Raw genomic sequence first — 25,735 nt, 5'->3', positions numbered from 1 at the left:
TATATATATATATATATATATATATATATATACACACTCCAAAAGAAAGAGGCACTCCCGGTCTTTAAGCAAATTCAAACAAACTGGTGGTTTTAATCAACGTTTCGGGGTACTGCCCCCCGTCATCAGGACACACACACGTAGTACCCCGAAACGTTGATTAAAACCACCAGTTTGTTTGAATTTGCTTAAAGACCGGGAGTGCCTCTTTCTTTTGGAGTGTATGGTAGGGGGTTGGCAGGCCCCGGGAGTGCACCCTGGCAAGCTAACACTGTACTCCATGGAGTGCCGGCTTTTGGATTTGTGTATATATATATATATATATATATATATATATATATATATATATATATTTATTTATTTATTTTTTCCTTAGGTTTACAGATAAAAGGTGAGTCTGGTTGGAACAATGCAAATCGCCAAGATCACAGATGTATACAGCATTGACAAACAAGTCCATCGATCAGTAACAGGAACGTTACCTGTCCAACAGTCAGGTAGAAATAAGAAGTGTCATCTTCAGTGGGAGTCCATTAAAAAAAAATATATACGTATAAAGGCAAGTAAAAATCTGGAGAACAGGGATAGCTGGGGGAAGATGGCTGGTGTTACAAAAAGCATCATACAAAAGGACACATGCTACATTTAAAAAAAAAAAAAACACTAAATACCCCCCTTTTCAGACAGTACAGTTTTGTTGGGGTGATCCAACATACAACAATATGCTTCAAGAATATTGCATCCACTTCTTACAGCAGCCGGTGAAACAGCTTAAAAGGTTTATAAGGTTTTCTTTTTTCTTTCTTTGTTTTATGTATAAAAAAGGGAAGTGGATAGTGAATGTATAACCCAAAGTACTGTATTACTCTGACCAGGTTCACGTAATCCAAGTCCATGTCTTTTTAAAATATCTGCAGCTGCTCGCCCTTATGCAGACAAAACCAGATCAATACGCCAAGAGATATCACCACTATGCTTCATCGCTGTGATAAACTCAGCTTGTTTAACAGAATGCATGTTTGATTTCAGTCTGCACAAGCAGGGTCAGCCCGTCTCTCTCAATAGGAGGGGGAAGGGGGGGGGGGGGGGGGGGGAATCAAGTCATTTGCCAATAAAGTGGCAACACACTTGGAGAGTCAGTGGTCTCTAGTGCATTCAAGTCTTGGGAATCTGCCTACAGGAGAACCCGGATCTGTGTCTTCAGTGATGAGGAAACAAGGAGCATCGGCTATGGCACCTTATTTTAAGATGATGTGGTAACTGTCATTGCCTTCAGCTGAAAGACAAAATAAATAATTAATAAAAAACAAAAAATAATTAGTAAAAGTAGAAGGCGAAATGGTAAGCCTCCGGATTCTTTCACACCATCAATCTCAGCACATAGTAATAGAGGATATTACTCAGGTAGATTACAGTATACCCATCTCCTACACACTGTGCTCAAGTAGACTACAGTAGACCCATCGCCTACGCAAGCTGCTTTGGTAGATTAGAGTTTACCCGTTGCCTATGCACTGTGATCAGATTACAGTACACCCGTTGCTTACGCACTGTGGTCAGGTAGATTACAGTAGACCCATTACCTACACACTGTGCTCAGATAGATTACAGCTTAAAATCCTTTGTTAAGTACAAACTAAAAAAAATACAAAAAAAAATCAATGTACTAAAATGACCATGGATTTCACAAATTGAAATATCAGCTTTGATCAGGACACTAATGTTAAAGCTTACATACACAGGCATGGAATCACTAGTGCTTAGACGTCAGATGGCTATACAACGTTACACCGATCTTTACGTAGCACTTGACATTGCTGCTATGGCTGGTTTTCACTCAGCGTTCCTAGTGTTTTCCCAAAAAGTTGTACACAAGAAGCGGGATGTACTGCCACATGAGTTCAGCCAATGTGTGGGATGCCGTCTGAGCCAGGACGTTTTTTTTTTTTTTTAAAGGGGCAATCACTTACAAGGCAAAACCATTCCTTGTAAGTGATTTCCCCTTCAAAAAAAAAAAAAAAAAGTCAGAGTTCGTCCGGCACAACGCACGTTGGCAGAATTCAGGCGGCATTACATCCCGCCCAATGTGTTTTCCACATTTATTTTGTTCAAATTCTAAAAAATGTCCATGAGATATTATCACAGCCAAGGCCCCTTAATGCTTAAATGTGACTGGAATTTACATTCCTCATTGACTGCAATGTGTCAGTGAGCTGGTAATGGCAGCTAGTGAATGCTTTTGTTTTCTGTCCGAAACATAAGGTGTTCCACAAGCCTGAATTAAAATGCAACATGAAGTTTGAAAGAATTGGTGCGTTAGGTGCAATGACATCCTATAAAACACTATTCTAGTACTGCATAGGAAGAGTAATTCTGGACTAACTGTCCAAGTCCTAAAAAAGGACACTCAGTAGTCAATACACAAGGATATCAGCTGTAGCTGCTGCTGAGTAACCAGTTTAGGACCATGTATACAGATTGTGGAGTATATTCAATTAGGGTCGGATCCATTTCCGACATGCATTTGTCGGAATGGATCCGACAACCCCTATTCAATCCCATCTCAATTCGCCTTTAAAAAAAGTCGAATTGAGATGCGGAGGAGAGGGGGGTGACCAGCGGGGTCAGCCGCGGGCAGATGGAGGAGAGCAGCGCTGCAGAAGGATGTCTCACAGCCGCCAGACCTCACGGCAGTGTCCACCCATCTCCAGCGAGCGTGACCTCACTTGCTGGAGCCGAATGGACGCTGCCGTGAGTGGCGCAGCTGTGACACATCCTCCTGCAGCGCTGTGCTGTAACGCTGCTCTCCACTGTCTGCCTGCGGCTTCCCCCCCCCCCCCTCCCCCTCTCCTCCTCTAAGGTCCCTCATCTCAGTCTGACAGTTTTTTATGTCGGACCGAGATGGTCGGAAACGGGGCCAAATCCTGTCGAATTTGGCCCCGTTTCCCTCAACAGTACATGAACCGGCAGCTATACTGACGATTCACGTACTATTCGACAAGTCGAATACCCTGACTTGTCGAATAAAAATAGCGGGGACTGAATAGGTCGAATCACGATTTGACCTTAAAAAGTCAAAAACTGCCGTCTTTTCGACAGACGGCAGCTTTCGACCCTAATTGAATATACCCCTAAGCTGGAATTCATATAGTGCTATAGAAAGCAGTGTATTGAACGCCTTGTCTTAAGGGCCACATACACTAGGCCGATTTTGCCCGATTTCAGCCCAATTTGGGCATTCGGCCCGATATATTGGGTGAAATCTGGCCTTTTCGGAGTGCTTGAAAAGCCGATCCGATGCGCGTTCCCGTGAGCATCGGCTCGGATCCCCCTAGATCCAACATATCATGAGTGCTGCACTCGTTATATGTCGGTTCCCGCAGTAAATAGATAGGATAGTAAGTTATATCGTATGCAAAAAAAAAAAACTGCATACGATATATCTAATAATAAGAATTTACTTACCGATAATTCTATTTCTCGTAGTCCGTAGTGGATGCTGGGAACTCCGTAAGGACCATGGGGAATAGCGGCTCCGCAGGAGACTGGGCACAAAAGTAAAGCTTTAGGACTACCTGGTGTGCACTGGCTCCTCCCCCTATGACCCTCCTCCAAGCCTCAGTTAGGATACTGTGCCCGGACGAGCGTACACAATAAGGAAGGATTTTGAATCCCGGGTAAGACTCATACCAGCCACACCGTATAACCTGTGATCTGAACCCAGTTAACAGCATGATAACAGAGGAGCCTCTGGAAAGATGGCTCACAACAATAATAACCCGATTTTTGTAACAATAACTATGTACAAGTATTGCAGACAATCCGCACTTGGGATGGGCGCCCAGCATCCACTACGGACTACGAGAAATAGAATTATCGGTAAGTAAATTCTTATTTTCTCTGACGTCCTAGTGGATGCTGGGAACTCCGTAAGGACCATGGGGATTATACCAAAGCTCCCAAACGGGCGGGAGAGTGCGGATGACTCTGCAGCACCGAATGAGAGAACTCCAGGTCCTCCTCAGCCAGGGTATCAAATTTGTAGAATTTAGCAAACGTGTTTGCCCCTGACCAAGTAGCTGCTCGGCAAAGTTGTAACGCCGAGACCCCTCGGGCAGCCGCCCAAGATGAGCCCACCTTCCTTGTGGAATGGGCTTTCACAGATTTTGGCTGTGGCAGGCCTGCCACAGAATGTGCAAGCTGAATTGTACTACAAATCCAACGAGCAATAGTCTGCTTAGAAGCAGGAGCACCCAGCTTGTTGGGTGCATACAGGATAAACAGCGAGTCAGATTTCCTGACTCCAGCCGTCCTGGAAACATATATTTTCAGGGCCCTGACTACGTCCAGCAACTTGGAGTCCTCCAAGTCCCTAGTAGCCGCAGGTACCACAATAGGCTGGTTCAGGTGAAACGCTGAAACCACCTTAGGGAGAAATTGAGGACGAGTCCTCAATTCTGCCCTGTCCGTATGAAAAATTAGGTAAGGGCTTTTATAGGATAAAGCCGCCAATTCTGAGACACGCCTGGCTGAAGCCAGGACCAACAGCATTACCACTTTCCATGTGAGATATTTTAAGTCCACAGTGGTGAGTGGTTCAAACCAATGTGATTTTAGGAACCCCAAAACTACATTGAGATCCCAAGGTGCCACAGGAGGCACAAAAGGAGGTTGTATATGCAGTACCCCCTTGACAAACGTCTGAACTTCAGGAACTGAAGCCAGTTCTTTCTGGAAGAAAATCGACAGGGCCGAAATTTAAACCTTAATGGACCCTAATTTTAGGCCCATAGACAGTCCTGTTTGCAGGAAATGCAGGAAACGACCCAGTTGAAATTCCTCTGTAGGGGCCTTCCTGGCCTCGCACCACGCAACATATTTACGCCAAATACGGTGATAATGTTGTGCGGTTACATCCTTCCTGGCTTTGATCAGGGTAGGGATGACTTCATCCGGAATGCCTTTTTCCTTCAGGATCCGGCGTTCAACCGCCATGCCGTCAAACGCAGCCGCGGTAAGTCTTGGAACAGACAGGGTCCCTGCTGGAGCAGATCCCTTCTTAGAGGTAGAGGCCACGGGTCCTCTGTGAGCATCTCTTGAAGTTCCGGGTACCAAGTCCTTCTTGGCCAATCCGGAGCCACGAGTATAGTCCTTACTCCTCTCCTTCTTATGATTCTCAGTACCTTGGGTATGAGAGGCAGAGGAGGGAACACATACACTGACTGGTACACCCACGGTGTTACCAGAGCGTCCACAGCTATTGCCTGAGGGTCCCTTGACCTGGCGCAATACCTGTCTAGTTTTTTGTTGAGGCGGGACGCCATCATGTCCACCTTTGGTTTTTCTCAACGGTTCACAATCATGTGGAAGACTTCTGGGTGAAGTCCCCACTCTCCCGGGAAGTCTGCTTCCCAGTTGTCCACTCCCGGAATGAACACTGCTGACAGTGCTATCACATGATTTTCCGCCCAGCGAAGAATCCTTGCAGCTTCTGTCATTGCCCTCCTGCTTCTTGTGCCGCCCTGTCTGTTTACGTGGGCGACTGCCGTGATGTTGTCTGACTGGATCAGCACCGGCTGACCTTGAAGCAGAGGTCTTGCTAGGCTTAGAGCATTGTAGATGGCCCTTAGCTCCAGGATATTTATGTGAAGTGATGTCTCCAGGCTTGACCACAAGCCCTGGAAATTTCTTCCCTGTGTGACTGCTCCCCAGCCTCTCAGGCTGGCATCCGTGGTCACCAGGACCCAGTCCTGAATGCCGAATCTGCGGCCCTCTAGAAGATGAGCACTCTGCAACCACCACAGGAGAGACACCCTTGTCCTTGGTGACAAGATTATCCGCTGATGCATCTGAAGATGCGACCCGGACCATTTGTCTAGCAGATCCCACTGGAAGGTTCTTGCGTGGAATCTGCCGAATGGGATTGCTTCGTAAGAAGCCACCCTCTTTCCCAGGACCCTTGTGCATTGATGCACTGAGACTTGGCCTGGTTTTAGGAGATTTCTGACTAGCTCGGATAACTCCTTGGCTTTCTCCTCCGGGAGAAACACCTTTTTCTGGACTGTGTCCAGGATCATCCCTAGGAATAGAAGGCGTGTCGTCGGGATCAGCTGCGATTTTGGAATATTGAGAATCCAACCGTGCTGCCGCAGCACTATCTGGGATAGTGCTACCCCGACTTCCAACTGTTCCCTGGATCTTGCCCTTATCAGGAGATCGTCCAAGTAAGGGATAACTAAAACTCCCTTCTTTTCGAAGGAGTATCATCATTTCGGCCATTACCTTGGTAAAGACCCGGGGTGCCGTGGACAATCCAAACGGCAGCATCTGAAACTGATAGTGACAGTTCTGTACCACAAACCTGAGGTACCCTTGGTGAGAAGGGTAAATTGGGACATGTAGGTAAGCATCTTTGATGTCCAGAGAGACCATATAGTCCCCTTCTTCCAGGTTTGCAATCACTGCTCTGAGTGACTCCATCTTGAATTTGAACCTTTGTATGTAAGTGTTCAAGGATTTTAGATTTAAAATTGGTCTCACCGAGCCGTCCGGCTTCGGTACCACAAATAGTGTGGAATAGTACCCCTTTCCCTGTTGCAGGAGGGGTACCTTGATTATCACCTGCTGGGAATACAGCTTGTGAATGGCTTGCAATACTGCCTCCCTGTCTGAGGGAGACATCGGTAAAGCAGACTTTAGGAAACGGCGAGGGGGAGACGTCTCGAATTTCTTGAGACGGGCCCCCACCGTGCCTGAGTCCGCTTGTAAAGCCCCAGCGTCATGCTGAGGACTTTGCGGAGGCGGGAGAGGGCTTTTGTTCCTTGGAACTGGCTGTTTGCTGCAGCCTTTTTCCTCTCCCTCTGCCACGGGGCAGAAATGAGGCGCCTTTTGCCCGCTTGCCCTTATGGGGCCGAAAGGACTGCGCCTGATAATACGGCGTCTTCTTAGGTTGAGAAGCTACCTGGGGTAAAAATGTGGATTTTCCAGCAGTTGCCGTGGCTACCAGGTCTGATAGACCTACCCCAAATAACTCCTCCCCCTTATAAGGCAATACTTCCATGTGTATAAGTGGGAGAATGGAATTAACAAGTAAAACCTTTGGCGCTCGTGGTGAGTGGTCTTTCTTAAAGCAGCTAATATAACAGGGTTAGTTAGACCCTAAACTGAAACAATAAACAAGAAAAAGCGCTAGGAAACTGGATGAGAGAATTCCGACAATTTTAATAAAGAATAAGAATTAGATTACTGTTGCATATACCATATACAGCATATGGGACTTTCTAAAATCTTGCAGTGCTATATTAGGCCCTATTTTTAATTGATTCTAATGAATTTTTTATTCATCTGTTGCAACAGTAATCTAATTCTTATTCTTTATTAAAATTGTCGGAATTCTCTCATCCAGTTTCCTAGCGCTTTTTCTTGTTTATTGTTTCAATACTTCCATGTGCCTTTTAGAATCCGCATCACCTGACCACTGCCGCGTCCATAAACCTCTTCTTGCAGAAATGGACAGCGCGCTAACTCTTGATGCCAGTCGGCAAATATCCCTCTGTGCATCACGCATATATAAAAATGCATCTTTCAAATGCTCTATAGTCAGTAATATACTGTCCCTATCTAGGGTATCAATATTTTCAGTCAGGGAATCCGACCACGCCACGCCCGCACTGCACATCCAGGCTGAGGCGATTGCTGGTCGCAGTATAACACCCGTGTGAGTGTATATACATTTTAGGATATTCTCCTGCTTTCTATCGGCAGGTTCCTTTAGGGCGGCCGTATCAGGAGAGGGTAGTGCTACCTGTTTAGACAAGCGTGTGAGCGCTTTATCCACCCTAGGGGGTGTTTCCCAACGTGCCCTATCCTCTGGCGGGAAAGGGTATGATGCCAATAACCTTTTAGGAATTATCAGTTTTTTATCGGGGGAAACCCACGCCTCATCACACACTTCATTTAATTCCTCGGATACAGGAAAAACTACAGGCAGTTTTTTCTCACCAAACATAATACCCTTTTTAGTGGTACTTGTATTATCAGAGATATGCAATACATTTTTCATTGCTTCAATCATGTAACGTGTGGCCCTACTGGAAGTCACGTTTGTCTCCTCATCATCGACACTGGAGTCAGTATCCGTGTCTGTGTCTGCCATTTGAGGTAACGGGCGTTTTAAAGCCCCTGATGGCGTTTGAGACCCCTGGACAGGCACAAGCTGAGTAGCCGGCTGTCTCATGTCGTCAACTGTCTTTCGTAAAGAACTGACACTGTCACGCAATTCCTTCCATAAGCTCAGCCACTCAGGTGTCGACTCCCTAGGGGGTGACAACTCTATAATAGGCAATTGCTCCGCCTCCATCTCATTTTCCTCCTCAAACATGTCGACACAATCGTACCGACACACCGCACACACACAGGGAATGCTCTGATAGAGGACAGGACCCCACTAGCCCTTTGGGGAGACATAGGGAGAGTATGCCAGCACACACCAGAGCGCTATATATAGACAGGAATACCACTATAAAACGTGCTTTTCCCTTTATAGCTGCTGTTATTATTACAACTGCGCCAATTAGTGCCCCCCTCTCTTTTTTACCCTTTTCTGTAGTGCAGGACTGCAGGGGAGAGTCAGGGAGACGTCCTTCCAGCGGAGCTGTGATGGAAAATGGCGCCCGTGTGCTGAGGAGATAGGCTCCGCCCCCTTCTCGGCGGCCTTTTCTCCCGCTTTTTGGGGAGTTCTGGCAGGGGTTAAAATACATCCATATAGCCCTTGGGGTTATATGTGGTGTATTTTCGCCAGCCAAGGTGTTTACATTGCTGCTCAGGGCGCCCCCCCCTAGCGCCCTGCACCCTCAGTGACCGAAGTGTGCCTGAGTAACAATGGCGCACAGCTGCAGTGCTGTGCGCTACCTTGTTGAAGACTGATGTCTTCTGCCGCCGATTTTTCCGGACCTCTTCTTGCTTCTGGCTCTGTAAGGGGGCCGGCGGCGCGGCTCTGGGACCGGACTCCGAGGCTGGGCCTGTGTTCGGTCCCTCTGGAGCTAATGGTGTCCAGTAGCCTAAGAAGCCCAAGCTGGCTGCAAGCAGGCAGGTTCGCTTCTTCTCCCCTTAGTCCCTCGATGCAGTGAGCCTGTTGCCAGCAGGTCTCACTGAAAATAAAAAACCTAAAACTAAACTTTCACTAAGAAGCTCAGGAGAGCCCCTAGTGTGCACCCTTCTCGGCCGGGCACAAAAATCTAACTGAGGTTTGGAGGAGGGTCATAGGGGGAGGAGCCAGTGCACACCAGGTAGTCCTAAAGCTTTACTTTTGTGCCCAGTCTCCTGCGGAGCCGCTATTCCCCATGGTCCTTACGGAGTTCCCAGCATCAACTAGGACGTCAGAGAAATTAATTTACCAACCGTGAGGCTCCTGGGAGATTGGACGAACTCTTATACGACATGACGGACCGTCATGTCGTATAAGTGTATGGGGCCCTTAACAGGGATGTGCATTTGCCAAAAGCAAGAAAGCCACTGTGCCTAATCCAGGCTGCATGCACAACATGTATTGTTCCGCTGACATTTTTCAGTAGCCTGTGAATCTATACAGGCCGAAACCAGCATCAATTGTGATTGTTTCATCAATTGCCATCTCACCTTCAGTGCCAATGGTCTTTCACGTTGTATTATGATAGAAAAGTGTTAGCAGGATAAGTAACTAACATAACGTCTTCAGTTTGAAAAAAGAAAATTTCCTATGGTTCCTTAGCTGAATTTTTTATGGCTTTTCTTCCAGTCATTGTCCAGCCTCTGGACCAAGTAAATGCAAATGAGGATTACGTGAGCAAACAATGCTGGCCCAGAGCTGGTGCCCTACCTTTCATTGTATCCAACACAAAGCATGACTCGTCTTGAAAATTTTGAATCATCTATGGAAATAAAGTAAGTACATTAGTTATCATGAGACCCTCTCTCAATATAGAACAGACAAAAGCATTTTACATCAATGAAAAAAACTATTTAAGACTGAGATAATAGCTTTCAAGCACTATAATAAGATTTTACTCACCGGTAAATCTATTTCTCGTAGTCCGTAGTGGATGCTGGGGACTCCGTAAGGACCATGGGGAATAGACGGGCACCGCAGAAGACTGGGCACTCTAAAGAAAGATTTAGTACTACCTGGTGTGCACTGGCTCCTCCCTCTATGCCCCTCCTCCAGACCTCAGTTAAGGAAACTGTGCCCGGAAGAGCTGACATTACAAGGAAAGGATTTTAGAATCCAGGGTAAGACTCATACCAGCCACACCAATCACACCGTATAACTCGTGATAAACTTACCCAGTTAACAGTATGAACAACAACAGAGCATCAAACAGATGCCAACATAGCCCTTTTATTAAGCAATAACCATATACACGTATTGCAGAAAGTCCGCACTTGGGACGGGCGCCCAGCATCCACTACGGACTACGAGAAATAGATTTACCGGTGAGTAAAATCTTATTTTCTCTAATGTTCTAGTGGATGCTGGGGACTCCGTAAGGACCATGGGGATTATACCAAAGCTCCCAAAACGGGCGGGAGAGTGCGGATGACTCTGCAGCACCGAATGGGCAAACACAAGGTCCTCCTCAGCAAGGGTATCAAACTTATAGAACTTTGCAAAGGTGTTTGAACCCGACCAAGTAGCTGCTCGGCAAAGTTGTAATACCGAGACCCCTCGGGCAGCCGCCTAAGAAGAGCCCACTTTCCTTGTGGAATGGGCTTTCACTGATTTTGGATGCGGCAAACCAGCCGCAGAATGAGCCTGCTGAATCGTGTTACAGATCCAGCGAGCAATAGTCTGCTTTGAAGCAGGAGCACCCAGCTTGTTGGATGCATACAGGATAAACAGCGAGTCAGTTTTCCTGACTCCAGCCGTCCTGGCTACATAAATCTTCAAAGCCCTGACTACATCAAGCAACTTGGAGTCCTCCAAGTCACGAGTAGCCGCAGGCACACAATAGGTTGGTTCAAATGAAAAGATGACACCACCTTCGGCAGAAATTGCGGACGAGTCCGTAATTCTGCCCTGTCCATATGGAAAACCAGATAGGGGCTTTTACATGACAAAGCCGCCAATTCTGACACACGCCTAGCCGAAGCTAAGGCCAATAGCATGACCACTTTCCACGTGAGATACTTTAGCTCCACGGTCTTAAGTGGCTCAAACCAGTGAGATTTCAGGAAACTCAACACCACGATAAGATCCCAAGGTGCCACTGGTGGCACAAAAGGGGGCTGAATATGCAGCACTCCCTTTACAAACGTCTGAACTTCAGGAAGCGAAGCCAGTTCCTTTTGAAAGAAAATGGATAGGGCCGAAATCTGGACCTTTATGGATCCTAATTTTAAGCCCATAGTCACTCCTGACTGTAGGAAGTGCAGGAACCGGCCCAGCTGGAATTCCTCTGTAGGAGCCTTCCTGGCCTCACACCAAGCAACATATTTTCGCCATATACGGTGATAATGCTTTGCTGTCACGTCCTTCCTAGCCTTTATCAGCGTAGGAATAACTTCATCCGGAATGCCTTTTTTTCCGCTAGGATCCGGCGTTCAACCGCCATGCCGTCAAACGCAGCCGCGGTAAGTCTTGGAACAGACAGGGCCCTTGTTGCAACAGGTCCTGTCTGAGAGGCAGAGGCCATGGGTCCTCTGCGAGCATTTCTTGCAATTCCAGGTACCAAGTCCTTCTTGGCCAATCCGGAACAATGAGTATTGTTCTCACTCCTCTTTTTCTCACAATTCTCAGCACCTTTGGTACGAGAGGAAGAGGAGGAAACACATACCGACTGGAACACCCACGGTGTTACAAGTGCGTCCACAGCTATCGCCTGAGGGTCTCTTGACCTGGCGCAATACCTTTTTAGCTTTTTGTTGAGACGGGGCGCCATCATGTCCACCTGTGGCAGTTCCCATCGATTTGCAATCTGTGTGAAGACTTCTTGATGAAGTCCCCACTCTCCCGGGTGGAGGTCGTGCCTGCTGAGGAAGTCTGCTTCCCAGTTGTCCACTCCCGGAATGAACACTGCTGACAGTGCTAGTACGTGATTCTCCGCCCAACAAAGAATCCTGGTGGCTTCTGCCATTGCCACCCTGCTTCTTGTGCCGCCCTGGCGGTTTACATGGGCCACTGCCGTGAAGTTGTCTGACTGAATCAGCACTGGTTGGTTTCGAAGCAGAGGCTTCGCTTGACTCAGGGCGTTGTATACGGCCCATAGTTCCAGGATATTGATGTGCAGACAAGTCTCCTGACTTGACCACAGCCCCTGGAAGTTTCTTCCCTGAGTGACTGCCCCCCATCCTCGGAGGCTTGCATCCGTGGTCAGCAGGACCCAGTCCTGTATGCCGAACCTGCGGCCCTCGAGGAGGTGAGCACTTTGCAGCCACCACAGAAGAGACACCCTGGCCCTGGGGGACAGGGTGATTAGCCGATGCATCTGAAGATGCGATCCGGACCACTTGTCCAACAGATCCCACTGAAAGATCCTCGCATGGAACCTGCCGAAGGGAATGGCTTCGTATGACGCCACCATCGCGTGCAGTGATGCACCGATACCTGTTTTGGTTTTAGGAGGTCTCTGACCAGAGTCACGAGCTCCTGAGCCTTTTCCTCCAGGAGAAACACCTTTTTCTGGCTTGTGTCCAGAATCATGCCCAGGAAGGGCAGACGCGTCGTAGGAATCAGCTGCGACTTTGGAATATTCAGAATCCAGCCGTGCTGTCGCAACACTTCCTGAGAGTGTGCTACGCTGATCAGCAACCGCTCCCTGGACCTCGCCTTTATGAGGAGATCGTCCAAGTATGGGATAATTGTAACCCCTTGCTTCCGAAGGAGCACCATCATTTCCGCCATCACCTTGGTAAATATTCTCGGTGCCGTGGACAGGCCAAACGGCAACGTCTGGAATTGGTAATGACAGTCCTGTACCACAAACCTGAGGTACTCTTGATGAGGTGGATAAATGGGGACATGCACGTACGCATCCTTGATGTCCAGAGACACCATAAAATCCCCCTCTTCCAGGCTTGCAATGACCGCTCTGAGCAATTCCATCTTGAACTTGAATTTCTTCAGATAAATGTTCAGGGATTTTAAATTCAAAATGGGTCTGACCGAACCGTCCGGTTTCGGTACCACAAACATAGTGGAATAGTAACCCCTTCCCTGTTGGAGGGGAACCTTCACTACCACCTGCTGGAGATATAGCTTGTGAATTGCTGCCAACACTACCTCCCTTTCCATGGGGGAAGCTGGCATGGCCGATTTTAGGTAATGGTGAGGGGGCGTCACCTCGAATTCCAGCTTGTATACCCGAGACACAATTTGTATAGCCCAAGGATCCACCTGTGAGCAAACCCACTGGTGGCTGAAATTTCGGAGACGCGCCCCCACCGCTCCTGGCTCCGGCTGTGGAGCCCCAGCGTCATGCGGTGGATTTAGTGGAAGCCAGGGAGGACTTTTGTTCCTGGGAACTAGCTGCATGGTGCAGCTTTTTTCCTCTACCCCTGCCAAGAAAGGATGCACCTCTGACTTTCTTGCTTTTTTGTGAACGAAAGGACTGCATTTGGTAATACAGTGCCTTCTTTGGCTGTGAGGGAATATATGGCAAGAAATTTGACTTCCCAGCCGTAACTGTGGAAACTAGGTCCGAGAGACCGTCCCCAAACAATTCCTCACCCTTATAAGGTAACACCTCCATGTGTTTTTTAGATTCTGAATCACCTGTCCATTGCAGAGTCCATAGGACCCTTCTGGCAGAAATCGACATTGCGTTTATTCTAGAGCCCAGCAGGCAAATGTCCCTCTGGGCATCCCGCATATATAGGACAGCGTCTTTGATATGCCCTAGGGTCAGTAAAATAGTCTCCCCGTCCAGGGTATCTATCTCCTCAGACAGAGTATCTGTCCATGCTGCTACAACACTACACATCCAGGCCGAAGCAATTGCTGGCCTCAGAAGAGTACCAGAATGTGTATAAACAGACTTCAGGATACCTTCCTGCTTCCTATAGGGCGGCTGTATCCTGTGACGGCAGGGCCACCTTCTTAGATAAGCGTGTCAACGCTTTGTCTACCCTAGGGGAGGATTTCCAGCGTAACCTATCCGTTGGCGGGAAAGGATACGCCATAAGTAATCTTTTGGAAACCAGTACTTTCCTATCAGGGGAATCCCACGCTTTTCACATAACTCATTTAATTCATGTGAAGGGGGAAAAGTCACTTCTTGCTTTTTCTCCCCAAACATATAAACCCTCTTGTCAGGGACAGGGTTTTCCTCCGATATGTGCAATACATCCTTCATTGCTATAATCATGTATCGGATGGCTTTAGACATTTTAGGCTGCAACTTTGCATCATCGTCACCGACACTGGAGTCAGAATCCGTGTCGACATCTGTGTCAACCAACTGGGATAGTGGGCGCTTTTGAGACCCTGATGGCCCCTGAGCTGTAGAATCAGACATGGGTTGAGACCCTGACTGATTATCCAACCTTTTATGCAAGGAGCTTACGTTATCATTTAACCCCTTCCACATATCCATCCAATCAGGTGTCGGCGGCGACACCACATTCACTTGCACTTGTTCTGCCTCCACGTAACCGTCCTCATCAAACATGTCGACACAAACGTACCGACACACCGCACACACACAGGGAATGCTCTAATTGAGGACAGGACCCCACAAGGCCTTTTGGGGAGACAGAGAGCGTATGCCAGCACACACCCCAGCGCTATATAACCCAGGGATTACACAGTAACTTAGTGTTTACCCAGTAGCTGCTGTTTATGATAATTTGCGCCTAAATTTATGTGCCCCCCCTCTCTTTTTACCCTTTTTCTACCTTGATACTGCAGGGGAGAACCTGGGGAGCTTCCTCTCAGCGGAGCTGTGGAGAGAAAATGGCGCCGTTTAGTGCTGAGGAAGAAGGCCCCGCCCCCTCAGCGGCGGGCTTCTGTCCCGGGTCTGTGTACATAAAATGGCGGGGGCTCGTACATATATACAGTGCCCAGCTGTATATATGTGTCTTTTTGCCAAGAGGTATCCTAATTGCTGCCCAGGGCGCCCCCCCCTGCGCCCTACAGTGACCGGAGTGTGTGGGTAGTGTGGGCGCAATGGCGCACAGCTGCAGTGCTGTGCGCTACCTCATGTGAAGACAGGAGTCTTCTGCCGCCGATTTCGATGTTTTCTTGCTTCCGCCGGCTTCTGTCTTCTGGCTCTGCGAGGGGGACGGCGGCGCGGCTCCGGGAACGGACGACCAAGGTTAAGATCCTGTGTTCGAACCCTCTGGAGCTAATGATGTCCAGTAGCCTAAGAAGCGCAACCTAGCCGCAGTTAGTAGGTTTGCTTCTCTCCCCTCAGTCCCTCGTAGCAGAGAGTCTGTTGCCAGCAGAAGCTCTCTGAAAATAAAAAACCTAACTAAAATACTTTCTTATTAGCAAGCTCAGGAGAGCTCACTAAAAGCACCCAGCTCTGGCCGGGCACAGATTCTAACTGGGGTCTGGAGGAGGGGCATAGAGGGAGGAGCCAGTGCACACCAGGTAGTACTAAATCTTTCTTTAGAGTGCCCAGTCTCCTGCGGAGCCCGTCTATTCCCCATGGTCCTTACGGAGTCCCCAGCATCCACTAGGACGTTAGAGAAAATAAGAGACACCCCTCCTAAATTTGGTCAATGTTTTGTATTCGGTGTGATTGAAAGCTTCCTCCTCACCCCACACAGCTTCTTTAATATCTCCCTCAAACTCATACGGGTAAATTTACTAACGCTTATCAAAATGGTTATGTTGCCAATAACAACCAGATTCTAGCTCTCATTCGTCTATTGCACGACTGGCCAACCTTTGGCCCTCCTGCTGTTGTGAAACTACATGTCCCAGCATACCCTACCACAGATTTGCTATTAGGGAATGCTATTCTATTTTATCAAGAATTGGAATGGATTATTAATATATTGTTGACAGATTGTTAGCTTTAGATCTGCATAATCCCAGAGCGATTTTTTTTCACGTATAAAAAGGGATTACAACATCCTACTGCTATTTGGAAATGTACCTGTGGGCTGTACTTACATTGGGCCCTCTATCATCTTTGTGGATTTTCGTTGATTTTGTTTTGATGAGTATACTACCCACCTCATAACTTGAAGAGTTTTATAATTATCAGTGTCACAATTGGTGTGAGTTCATCACTTCTACAAAATTATAAAATAACAGTCTGCTGGTCTCATTGATGGAGTGAAGCAAATTGAGTGATGGGACCTGCCTGGGGCCGCCATCTTAATGCCTCCATGTGGTACCTCCTGTTCATGTCGGCTACGGGGAATGAATGTGAATCAATGCCCGGTTGTCTGCTGCTTCCCCTGGGGACTCTCTGCCTTTTCACTGCTGTGCTACCTTCCTCCTGTTGCTGCTGGGAGCCGAAACCACCGGCACAGCCGAGCTGCAGACTAGCCATCTTGGGTGGGCCTTTCTGCCGCAGCAGCTGTACACTCCATTCTGCTGCTTGCCGGTGAGTCACCTCAGCTACAGTACCTCATTCCCACGGCTCCTGGGGACCCCTACCACACTTAGCCTCCTTCCACTGTTGACCCTGCTACTGGCTTAGCTGCACTGCCGAAGATGCTTCAGTCATGCTCCTGGCCTCCACCTGCCTATGAGCCTGCCGATATTTACTTTTCTTTTTTTACTGTTCATTTTGTGTTCTCTATACTGACCATCATTCTTACTGCATTATCTTTGCCTACCAACTACTATCACCCTGACTTTCCATTATTGTCTGCCCTAGCTACTATTGTTGTTTACTTGTGCGTTGTTTTCTAACAAGTGCTTCCGCCCCACGGCATGCTATGCCTCCACCACTTACACACCCTGCCAACAGCAACCTACACAATGTACCCCAGGTGGCTGTCTCAGACGGTACCCCTGTGGGCAGGACGTACTACACGTTCAGTGATTCATACAGGGTATATCTTACTACTACACACATCACTTTTCCCACATATGCCTCATCTGGTATCTTTATGTGGTGGAATAGATGGAAGTTTTACCCAAAAGGTCTACACCAACCAGCCTGTAGGTTTATTGTGATCCCTACAGATGTAGCCACCTTTATCTTGACCGATTCTCCGCCTAGACGGACGTTTAGTCACGCTAAGGCGATAGCTTAGCTTGCTGAGTTTAATCACAGGCAGGCGCGTTGAGGCGATTCTAGATACTCAGCATGCATTACACATCACCACCACTGGGTGGCTAATGCTCCACTAATCCAGTACTTTCGATCATATAGCGGCGGATTGATCTACAGCTCTGGCAAGTGGTCAGTGACGACTGTAATATTAATAGATGGTGACCAATGGTCAGACGGTGAGAGTTCTCAATATAAATAAATCGTTTATACAGACACAAACGAACATGTTAAAACACTTGTGTATGCAGATGCAAGATTGTGTATGGAGACGCAAGTAATTGTGTGAAAGGAAGTATGTACAATGCATAAACACCGTGCTTCTGAAATACATTTACGGTATGAGCGTCCGAGTTCCCGTGACATTCACTTTATTATAATTTTTTTTCTTTGTTATACATTCAATGGAAGGGTGCACACAGGTTTCACATAAATCTAGTCTTGTAACCTGATCGAAACTCCCTACCTGTCTACTGCATGAACTGTGCAGGCTCCCAGGGGGGAAGGGGAAAGTGGGATGGGGGAAGGCCAGGCAGTGGAAAATACTGTGTTCAAAGAACGGGCCAAAGCTGAAGGAGCGTCAGAATCCCCTAGCTAAAATACACAGGGTCGATAGGGATATGCGAGGTCTATGCACATAACGATACACCAGACCCAATCGCATCACAAAGTAAAAAAATGTCCGAGGCACATGAACCCCCGTTTTGTAGAATTATGTGCATAGACCTCGCTTGACCCTATCGCCCCTGTGTATTTTAGCTAGGGGATTCCGACGCTCCTTCAGCACTGCCCCGAAGACTGCAAAACCTATGCCGTCACTCGCTCCATAGCTGAGTGCTGACACAAGGTGGATGTTCATGTGCCTTAGACATTTTGTCACTTTGTGATGCGATGGGGTCTGGGGTATCATTAAGTGCATAGACCTCGCTTATCCCTATCGACCCTGTGTATTTTAGCTAGGGGATTCTGACGCTCCTTCAGCATTGCCCCGTGACCTACAAAATCTGCTGTTACTTGCTCCATAGCCGAGGGCCTCCATGGGGCAAGGAGTCACAGGCGGTAGCCATTTCAATTGAGTCTGCCCTGCTACAGAATTGTATGTGTACCGTATGGTGCATAGAACCTTAACATTACAACTGCTCCTGCAGCTTTGCCCTGGTTTATGTGAATAACTCCCTCCCTGTCTACTGCATGACCTGTGCAGGCTCCCAGGGGGGGGAAGGGCGATGGGCTAGCGGCAGGCGGTGGAAAATACCGTGCTTTTGAAATGCAAGTTCTGTATGAGTCCGAGTCCCCAGTATGTTCTTCTAGTGTACTAATTAGCACAAACAGCTTGTAATGTACAGTGGCAAGTTTAATCTTTCTATGTATAATGGAGAGAGATAAACGCTCCTCCCTAAGTTCCTGGTTGCCAAATCACCATCCTTAGTATCTCTGTATAGTATTTTCTATTAGGGTACTAATTAGCACGAACAGCTAATTAGTACCCTAATAGAAAATACTGCACAGAGATACTAAGTACGGTGATTTGGCATCCAGGAACATACTGAGGAGCTTTTATCTCTCTCCATTATACATAGAAAGATTAAACTGGCCACTGTACGTTACAAGCTGTTCGTGCTAATTAGTACCCTAATAGAACATACTGTAAAAAGATACTAAGTACGGTGATTTGGCATCCAGTTAAAAGCTGTTCGTGCTAGTTAGTGCACTAGTAGAACATACTGTGCAGAGATACTAAGGATGGTGATTTGGCATCTAGGAACTTAGGGAGGAGCTTTTATCTCTCCATTATACTTAGAAAGATTACAATGGAGAGAGACTAAAGCTCCTCCCTAAATTTGTGGATGCCAAATCACTGTACTTAGTATCTCTGTACAGTATGTTCTACTAGTGTACTAATTAGCACGAACAGCTTGTAACCTACAGTGGCAAGTGTAATTTTTCTAAGTATAATGGAGAGAGATAAAACTCCTCCCTATGTTCCTGGATGTCAAATTACCATGCTTAGCATTTCGGTACAGTATTTCCTATCTAGCCAGAAACCCTGCATCCTGTGCAAGCTAGGCGGACAACTGGAGGGGACCCAATACACGGTTGCTTACCGTTTCCCTTTCCAGTGTCCCATAAACTAGTGGTTGGTCTGCCCCGAAAGCCAAGAGTCTCCTCTTTTAAATGGTACCAGTCCCGAGTCTCTGGGACACACAGAACAAGAGATATCAGTACGCAAAGTGGACCCATTTTCCCATAGACTATAATGGGCCCGTTAATTCAGACCCACCATGGGTTCCGACGCTTGCCATGAGCCTTGTGGGGGTCACAGAAACTTGGGGTTGGTACCCTCCGGCAGCTAATTGTCTCCCCTTCCATACCAACCTAGCGATGAAGGCTCCCACCTCCCACACTGAGAGTTCCAGGTTTGAGTCCCAAAGTGCCAACCTTTTTTTTTTTTTTTTTAATATACATGTTCCCATGACATTCACTTTATTATTATTTTTTCTTTGTTATACATTCAATGGAAGGGTGCACACAGGTTTCACATACATCAGAGTGGGTGGGGGATTTTCCTACATACAGTAGTATACTGTTGCACATGTCTTGTAACCTGATCGGAACTCCCTCTCTGTCTACTGCATGTACTTTGCAGGCTCCCAGGGGGGAAGGGGAAAGTGGGATGGGGGTAGGGCGAGGCAGTGGAAAATACAGTGTTCAAAGAAAAGGCATAATCAAAACCATGGGGAACTTTACGGTGTATCTTTATGTGCATAGACCTCGCTTATCCCTATCACCCCTGTGTATTTTAGCTAGGGGATTCTGACGCTCCTTCAGCATTACCCCGTAGCCTGCAAAACCTATGCCGTTGCTCGCTCCATAGCTGAGTGCTGCCACAAGGCAGTGGTTCACGTGCCTCGGACATTTTGTCACTTTGCGATGCGGTCCGGTGTATCGTTATGTGCATAGACCTCGCTGATCCCTATCGCCCCAGTGTATTTTAGCTAGGGGATTCTAACGCTCCTTCAGCATTGCCCCGTAGCCTGCAAAATCTGTGCTGTTACTTGCTCCATAGCCAAGTGCCTCCATGGAGCTAGGAGTCACAGGCGGTAGCCATTTCAATTGAGTCTGCCCTGCTTTAGAATTGTATGTGTAATGTACGGTGCATAGAACCTTGACAGTAGAAACTCTCCTGCAGCTTTGCCCTGCTTTATGTAAAACTTGTGTTTTGTCAGTTTGCTACGCGATCGAGCCCACTGTAACGTAATGTGCATAGACCTCGCTTATCTCTATCACCCCTGTGTATTTTGGCTAGGGGATTGTGACGCTCCTTCAGCATTGCCCCGTAGCCTGCAAAACTTTTGCAATCTCTCACTCCATATCCGAGCGCTGCCTGCCACGTGGTGGGGGTTCAGGGGCGGCGGCCATTTTGCCAGTGTGCTGTGCGATTGATTCCGGTGTACCGTAATGTGCATAGACCTCGCTTATTCCTATCGCCCCTGTGTATTTTAGCTAGGGGATTGTGACGCTCCTTCAGCATTGCCCCATAGCCTGCAAAATCTGGACTGTTACTTGCTCCGTAGCCTAGGGCCTCCGTGGGGCAAGGAGTCATAGGTGGTAGCCATTTCTATTGAGTCTGCCCTGCTACAGAATTGTATGTGTACTGTACGGTGCATAGAACCTTAACAGTAGAACCGCTCCTGCAGCTTTGCCCTGGTTTATGTGAATAAAAAAATAATAAAGTGTCTGGAAAAAACTAACATGCATTCGTACTTTAGAAATCGAATTCGGGACTCCGAGTATAGGAAGCGGAACACTTCACCACTTCGCCGCAGACAGATGAATAAATCCATTGGTTTTGATTATGCTGTAATGGCTACGGGATTAGGACGCTAATTTACTGTACAAAATTCCTAATCTCAAGAGGCAATAGTGAACTTCTAACACGTCCATTTGCGACAGTGTACACTACTGGTTTTATGTTGTTTTGTCTGCGGGACTTGGACGCTCACATATTCATAAAGTACTGTAGATGGATCATATACTGTATGCTGTACTATTTGCGTCTGTACCGTATATACTGTATTAAATAATGCAGCATAATGAGTATTTACTGTTTTAAATAATGCAGCGTAATGAGACGCTTAGTAAAGTAGGCCTTATTATATATTTCAGTATTGTATTTTACGGGAGACCACACGCATGCGCAGTGGTGATTGTAAAAGGCGACATCTGGTGGATGATCGCAGGTATTACACGTAAAGGTAACGCCAAACGCTTTGTCTGCCTCAGTGAGATTAGGTACGCCTCTCTGTGACTAGGCGCGCCTCCATACGCCCCGGTACGCTGCGTATGCTCGATCGGGACAAACGCCTCAGCCAGTCAAGATAAAGGTGGCTACATCTGTAGGTTTTATTTTCTTTCTTTCTTTCATTTATTTCTTTTACTGACTGCAATACTAAATATATGTACTATGTTTAATGACTGTAAAGCGACTTTGAGTCTTACTGGAGAAAAGCTGTATATAAATAAAATTATTATTAAAAGCTAGGTTTTAAAAAAAGTGTGCCTCAACAAAGTTTCCTTTTTCTTCCCCTCAAGTAATGCTAAACCTGTGGTAGAGAATGCTGGGAATTTCAGTTTCACAGCAGCTGGAGAACCACAGGTTGAGCAGGCCTGCTCTATTGCATCCTAGAAAATGACACAAAGAATCTGATTGGCTGCTACAGACAACACCACCACTTTTAGATGCTTTAGTCAATCTACTCCGCAGTAGGGTGTATCAAACGCCCCGACATTCGGAATGCTTGCTGTCCCTATTCTTAAAATGTACCTTTTTAGCATAGAAACTATGCAAAAAAATTTTGATGTAAAATTTGACTTAGGTGGTCCACCTCCACACCCAAAAATTGTCTGTATCTTGGTACTAAAGCATGTGTATTGTATTATACAAAATAACTAACTTTAGCAAAACGAAGCCAACTTTTGTATGTGTGCCATGAATGCGTGTCTTACATTGATTTAAGAACATAAGAACATAACAAAGAAAGGGAACAGCATGAAGCTTCATGGGCATATCGTGGCTGTTCCCATCTAAATCATTAATCAAATCATTATTTCTTTTTCAGATAAAATAAATGGAAATTTATAGAAATAAAAAGAAATAAAATAAATAGAAAAATAGAAATCTTAAACTTCAGGTGCATGGTGGGCCACATAAATATCATCTCAGATTCTTCAAAATTTGTATGCAAATTTTAAAAAATGTAGCATGGGGACAAAATTTTTCTTACTTTTAAAAATTCATGGGGCGTTTGATGCACCCTACCCCGCAGTCTATGTTGTGCATGCTTTAAAGGAGGCATCCACATTACCCGCTCTGGTTGAAACCTAACCTATTTAAATGGCCAAAACTAATCTTGATAACATTATTACTAAAAAGGCTGGTATACATCAATGCCTTATTTATCTGCAGGATGGGACCTAATGTAGAGAAGAACTCGTTTGGTCAAGAAGAAATCTGATTTAGCATTTATGTTTTTTTAGAAGTTTGCTTTTCTATTACTGTTAAATATTTTTTCATGCAATGTTAGTGTAACATTTGTGCATTTAATTAGATTGTACAAACTTTAAACAAGACTTTCGCTACACTTATTAAAATATATATTTAAAAACCTTAACTGTATCCTACAGGTGGAAAGTTCTTTGCACTGGAAGTTTAAATCCAGTGAGGTGGAGTGAATTTTGTTGTCGGAGCTGGTCACAGATTCATCTCTTCTAGAGGTGTCCAAACCAAGTATGACTATATCCACTACAACACTACGTACATCAACGCTTTTAATGGGAAGTTCCAAATTACAAAGTTTACAATGTGGTACAGTGGAGGATGCAGAAAGTGGTGGCAACCTGTTCATAGTACAGAGGGAAATCCACAACTACCACTTTTAGCTCATAAAGAAAAAGGTATGTGTGAGTTCTGGCGCAAATAGAGTTAGCTGCCCAATCCTACCTTCCTATGATCTGCCCAAATCCAGATCACAAAAAGAGACAAGTGAAATTTAATTGGTGGAAGGAAGATCAAAAGGCGCTGCTATACAGATAATGACAGAGATATAAAGATCTAAATTATACTTGCAAACTTTTTGATCCTTTGTTGATCTTTCTCTCTTGATTCAATGATTACAAGGTGTATACATGCAATAATAAGAATTTACTTACCGATAATTCTATTTCTCGGAGTCCGTAGTGGATGCTGGGGTTCCTGAAAGGACCATGGGGAATAGCGGCTCCGCAGGAGACAGGGCACAAAAAGTAAAGCTTTTCCAGATCAGGTGGTGTGCACTGGCTCCTCCCCCTATGACCCTCCTCCAGACTCCAGTTAGGTACTGTGCCCGGACGAGCGTACACAATAAGGGAGGATTTTGAATCCCGGGTAAGACTCATACCAGCCACACCAATCACACCGTACAACTTGTGATCTAAACCCAGTTAACAGTATGATAACAGAGGAGCCTCTGAAAGATGGCTCCCTAAACAATAACCCGAATTAGTTAACAATAACTATGTACAAGTATTGCAGATAATCCGCACTTGGGATGGGCGCCCAGCATCCACTACGGACTACGAGAAATAGAATTATCGGTAAGTAAATTCTTATTTTCTCTATCGTCCTAGTGGATGCTGGGGTTCCTGAAAGGACCATGGGGATTATACCAAAGCTCCCAAACGGGCGGGAGAGTGCGGATGACTCTGCAGCACCGAATGAGAGAACTCCAGGTCCTCCTTTGCCAGGGTATCAAATTTGTAGAATTTTACAAACGTGTTCTCCCCTGACCACGTAGCTGCTCGGCAGAGTTGTAATGCCGAGACCCCTCGGGCAGCCGCCCAAGATGAGCCCACCTTCCTTGTGGAATGGGCCTTAACAGATTTAGGCTGTGGCAGGCCTGCCACAGAATGTGCAAGTTGAATTGTGTTACAAATCCAACGAGCAATCGACTGCTTAGAAGCAGGCGCACCCAACTTGTTGGGTGCATACAGTATAAACAGCGAGTCAGATTTTCTGACTCCAGCCGTCCTTGAAATGTATATTTTTAAAGCTCTGACAACGTCCAACAACTTGGAGTCCTCCAAGTCGCTTGTAGCCGCAGGCACTACAATAGGCTGGTTCAGGTGAAACGCTGATACCACCTTAGGGAGAAAATGCGGACGCGTCCGCAGCTCTGCCCTATCCGAATGGAAAATTAAATAAGGGCTTTTATAAGATAAAGCCGCCAGTTCAGATACTCTCCTGGCGGACGCCAGGGCCAGTAACATAGTCACTTTCCATGTGAGATATTTCAAATCCACATTTTTTAGTGGTTCAACCAATGGGATTTGAGGAAATCTAAAACTACATTTAGATCCCACGGTGCCACCGGAGGCACCACAGGAGGCTGTATATGCAGTACTCCTTTGACAAAAGTCTGGACCTCAGGAACTGAGGCCAATTCTTTTTGGAAGAATATTGACAGGGCCGAAATTTGAACCTTAATAGATCCCAATTTGAGACCCATAGACAATCCTGATTGCAGGAAATGTAGGAAACGACCCAGTTGAAATTCCTCCGTCGGAGCACTCCGATCCTCGCACCACGCAACATATTTCCGCCAAATGCGGTGATAATGCTTCGCGGTGACTTCCTTTCTTGCCTTAATCAAGGTAGGAATGACTTCTTCTGGAATGCCTTTTCCTTTTAGGATCTGGCGTTCAACCGCCATGCCGTCAAACGCAGCCGCGGTAAGTCTTGGAATAGACACGGTCCCTGCTGAAGCAGGTCCTGTCTTAGAGGTAGAGGCCACGGATCGTCCGTGACCATCTCTTGAAGTTCCGGGTACCAAGACCTTCTTGGCCAATCCGGAGCCACTAGTATCGTTCTTACTCCGCTTTGCCGTATGATTCTCAATACCTTTGGTATGAGAGGCAGAGGAGGAAACACATACACCGACTGGTACACCCAAGGTGTTACCAGCGCGTCCACAGCTATTGCCTGCGGATCTCTTGACCTGGCGCAATACCTGTCCAGTTTTTTGTTGAGGCGAGACGCCATCATGTCCACCATTGGTCTTTCCCAACGGTTTATTAGCATGTGGAAAACTTCTGGATGAAGTCCCCACTCTCCCGGGTGAAGATCGTGTCTGCTGAGGAAGTCTGCTTCCCAGTTGTCCACTCCCGGGATGAACACTGCTGACAGTGCTATCACGTGATTCTCCGCCCAGCGAAGGATCCTGGCAGCTTCTGCCATTGCACTCCTGCTTCTTGTGCCGCCCTGTCTGTTTACATGGGCGACTGCCGTGATGTTGTCCGACTGGATCAACACCGGTCTTCCTTGAAGCAGAGGTTCCGCCTGGCTTAGAGCATTGTAGATTGCTCTTAGTTCCAGAATGTTTATGTGAAGAGACTTTTCCAGGCTCGACCACACTCCCTGGAAGTTTCTTCCTTGTGTGACTGCTCCCCAGCCTCTCAGGCTGGCGTCCGTGGTCACCAGGATCCAATCCTGT

General features: G+C 46.7%; 1 protein-coding gene across 2 annotated transcripts in view; it reads right to left on the bottom strand.

Moving 5' to 3' along the window:
- Positions 1-300: 300 nt before the first annotated feature.
- The window catches only part of TFCP2 (transcription factor CP2), a 298,923-nt gene continuing 273,488 nt past the window's right edge, over positions 301-25,735 (bottom strand). For both annotated transcript variants that reach the window (XM_063952290.1, XM_063952289.1), the window contains exons 14-15: positions 9,857-9,908; positions 301-1,276 (exon numbers count right to left, since the gene is read on the bottom strand). In XM_063952290.1, coding sequence (XP_063808360.1) covers positions 1,239-1,276; positions 9,857-9,908 — 90 coding nt within the window. In that variant the 3' untranslated portion in view covers positions 301-1,238. The remainder of the gene's footprint in view (positions 1,277-9,856; positions 9,909-25,735) is intronic.

Source organism: Pseudophryne corroboree, chromosome 2 (genome assembly GCF_028390025.1).
Source record: "Pseudophryne corroboree isolate aPseCor3 chromosome 2, aPseCor3.hap2, whole genome shotgun sequence".
Taxonomy (NCBI): domain Eukaryota; kingdom Metazoa; phylum Chordata; class Amphibia; order Anura; family Myobatrachidae; genus Pseudophryne; species Pseudophryne corroboree.
Note: the sequence above shows the minus strand (reverse complement) of the source record. Positions and strands in the feature narration are given on the sequence as shown.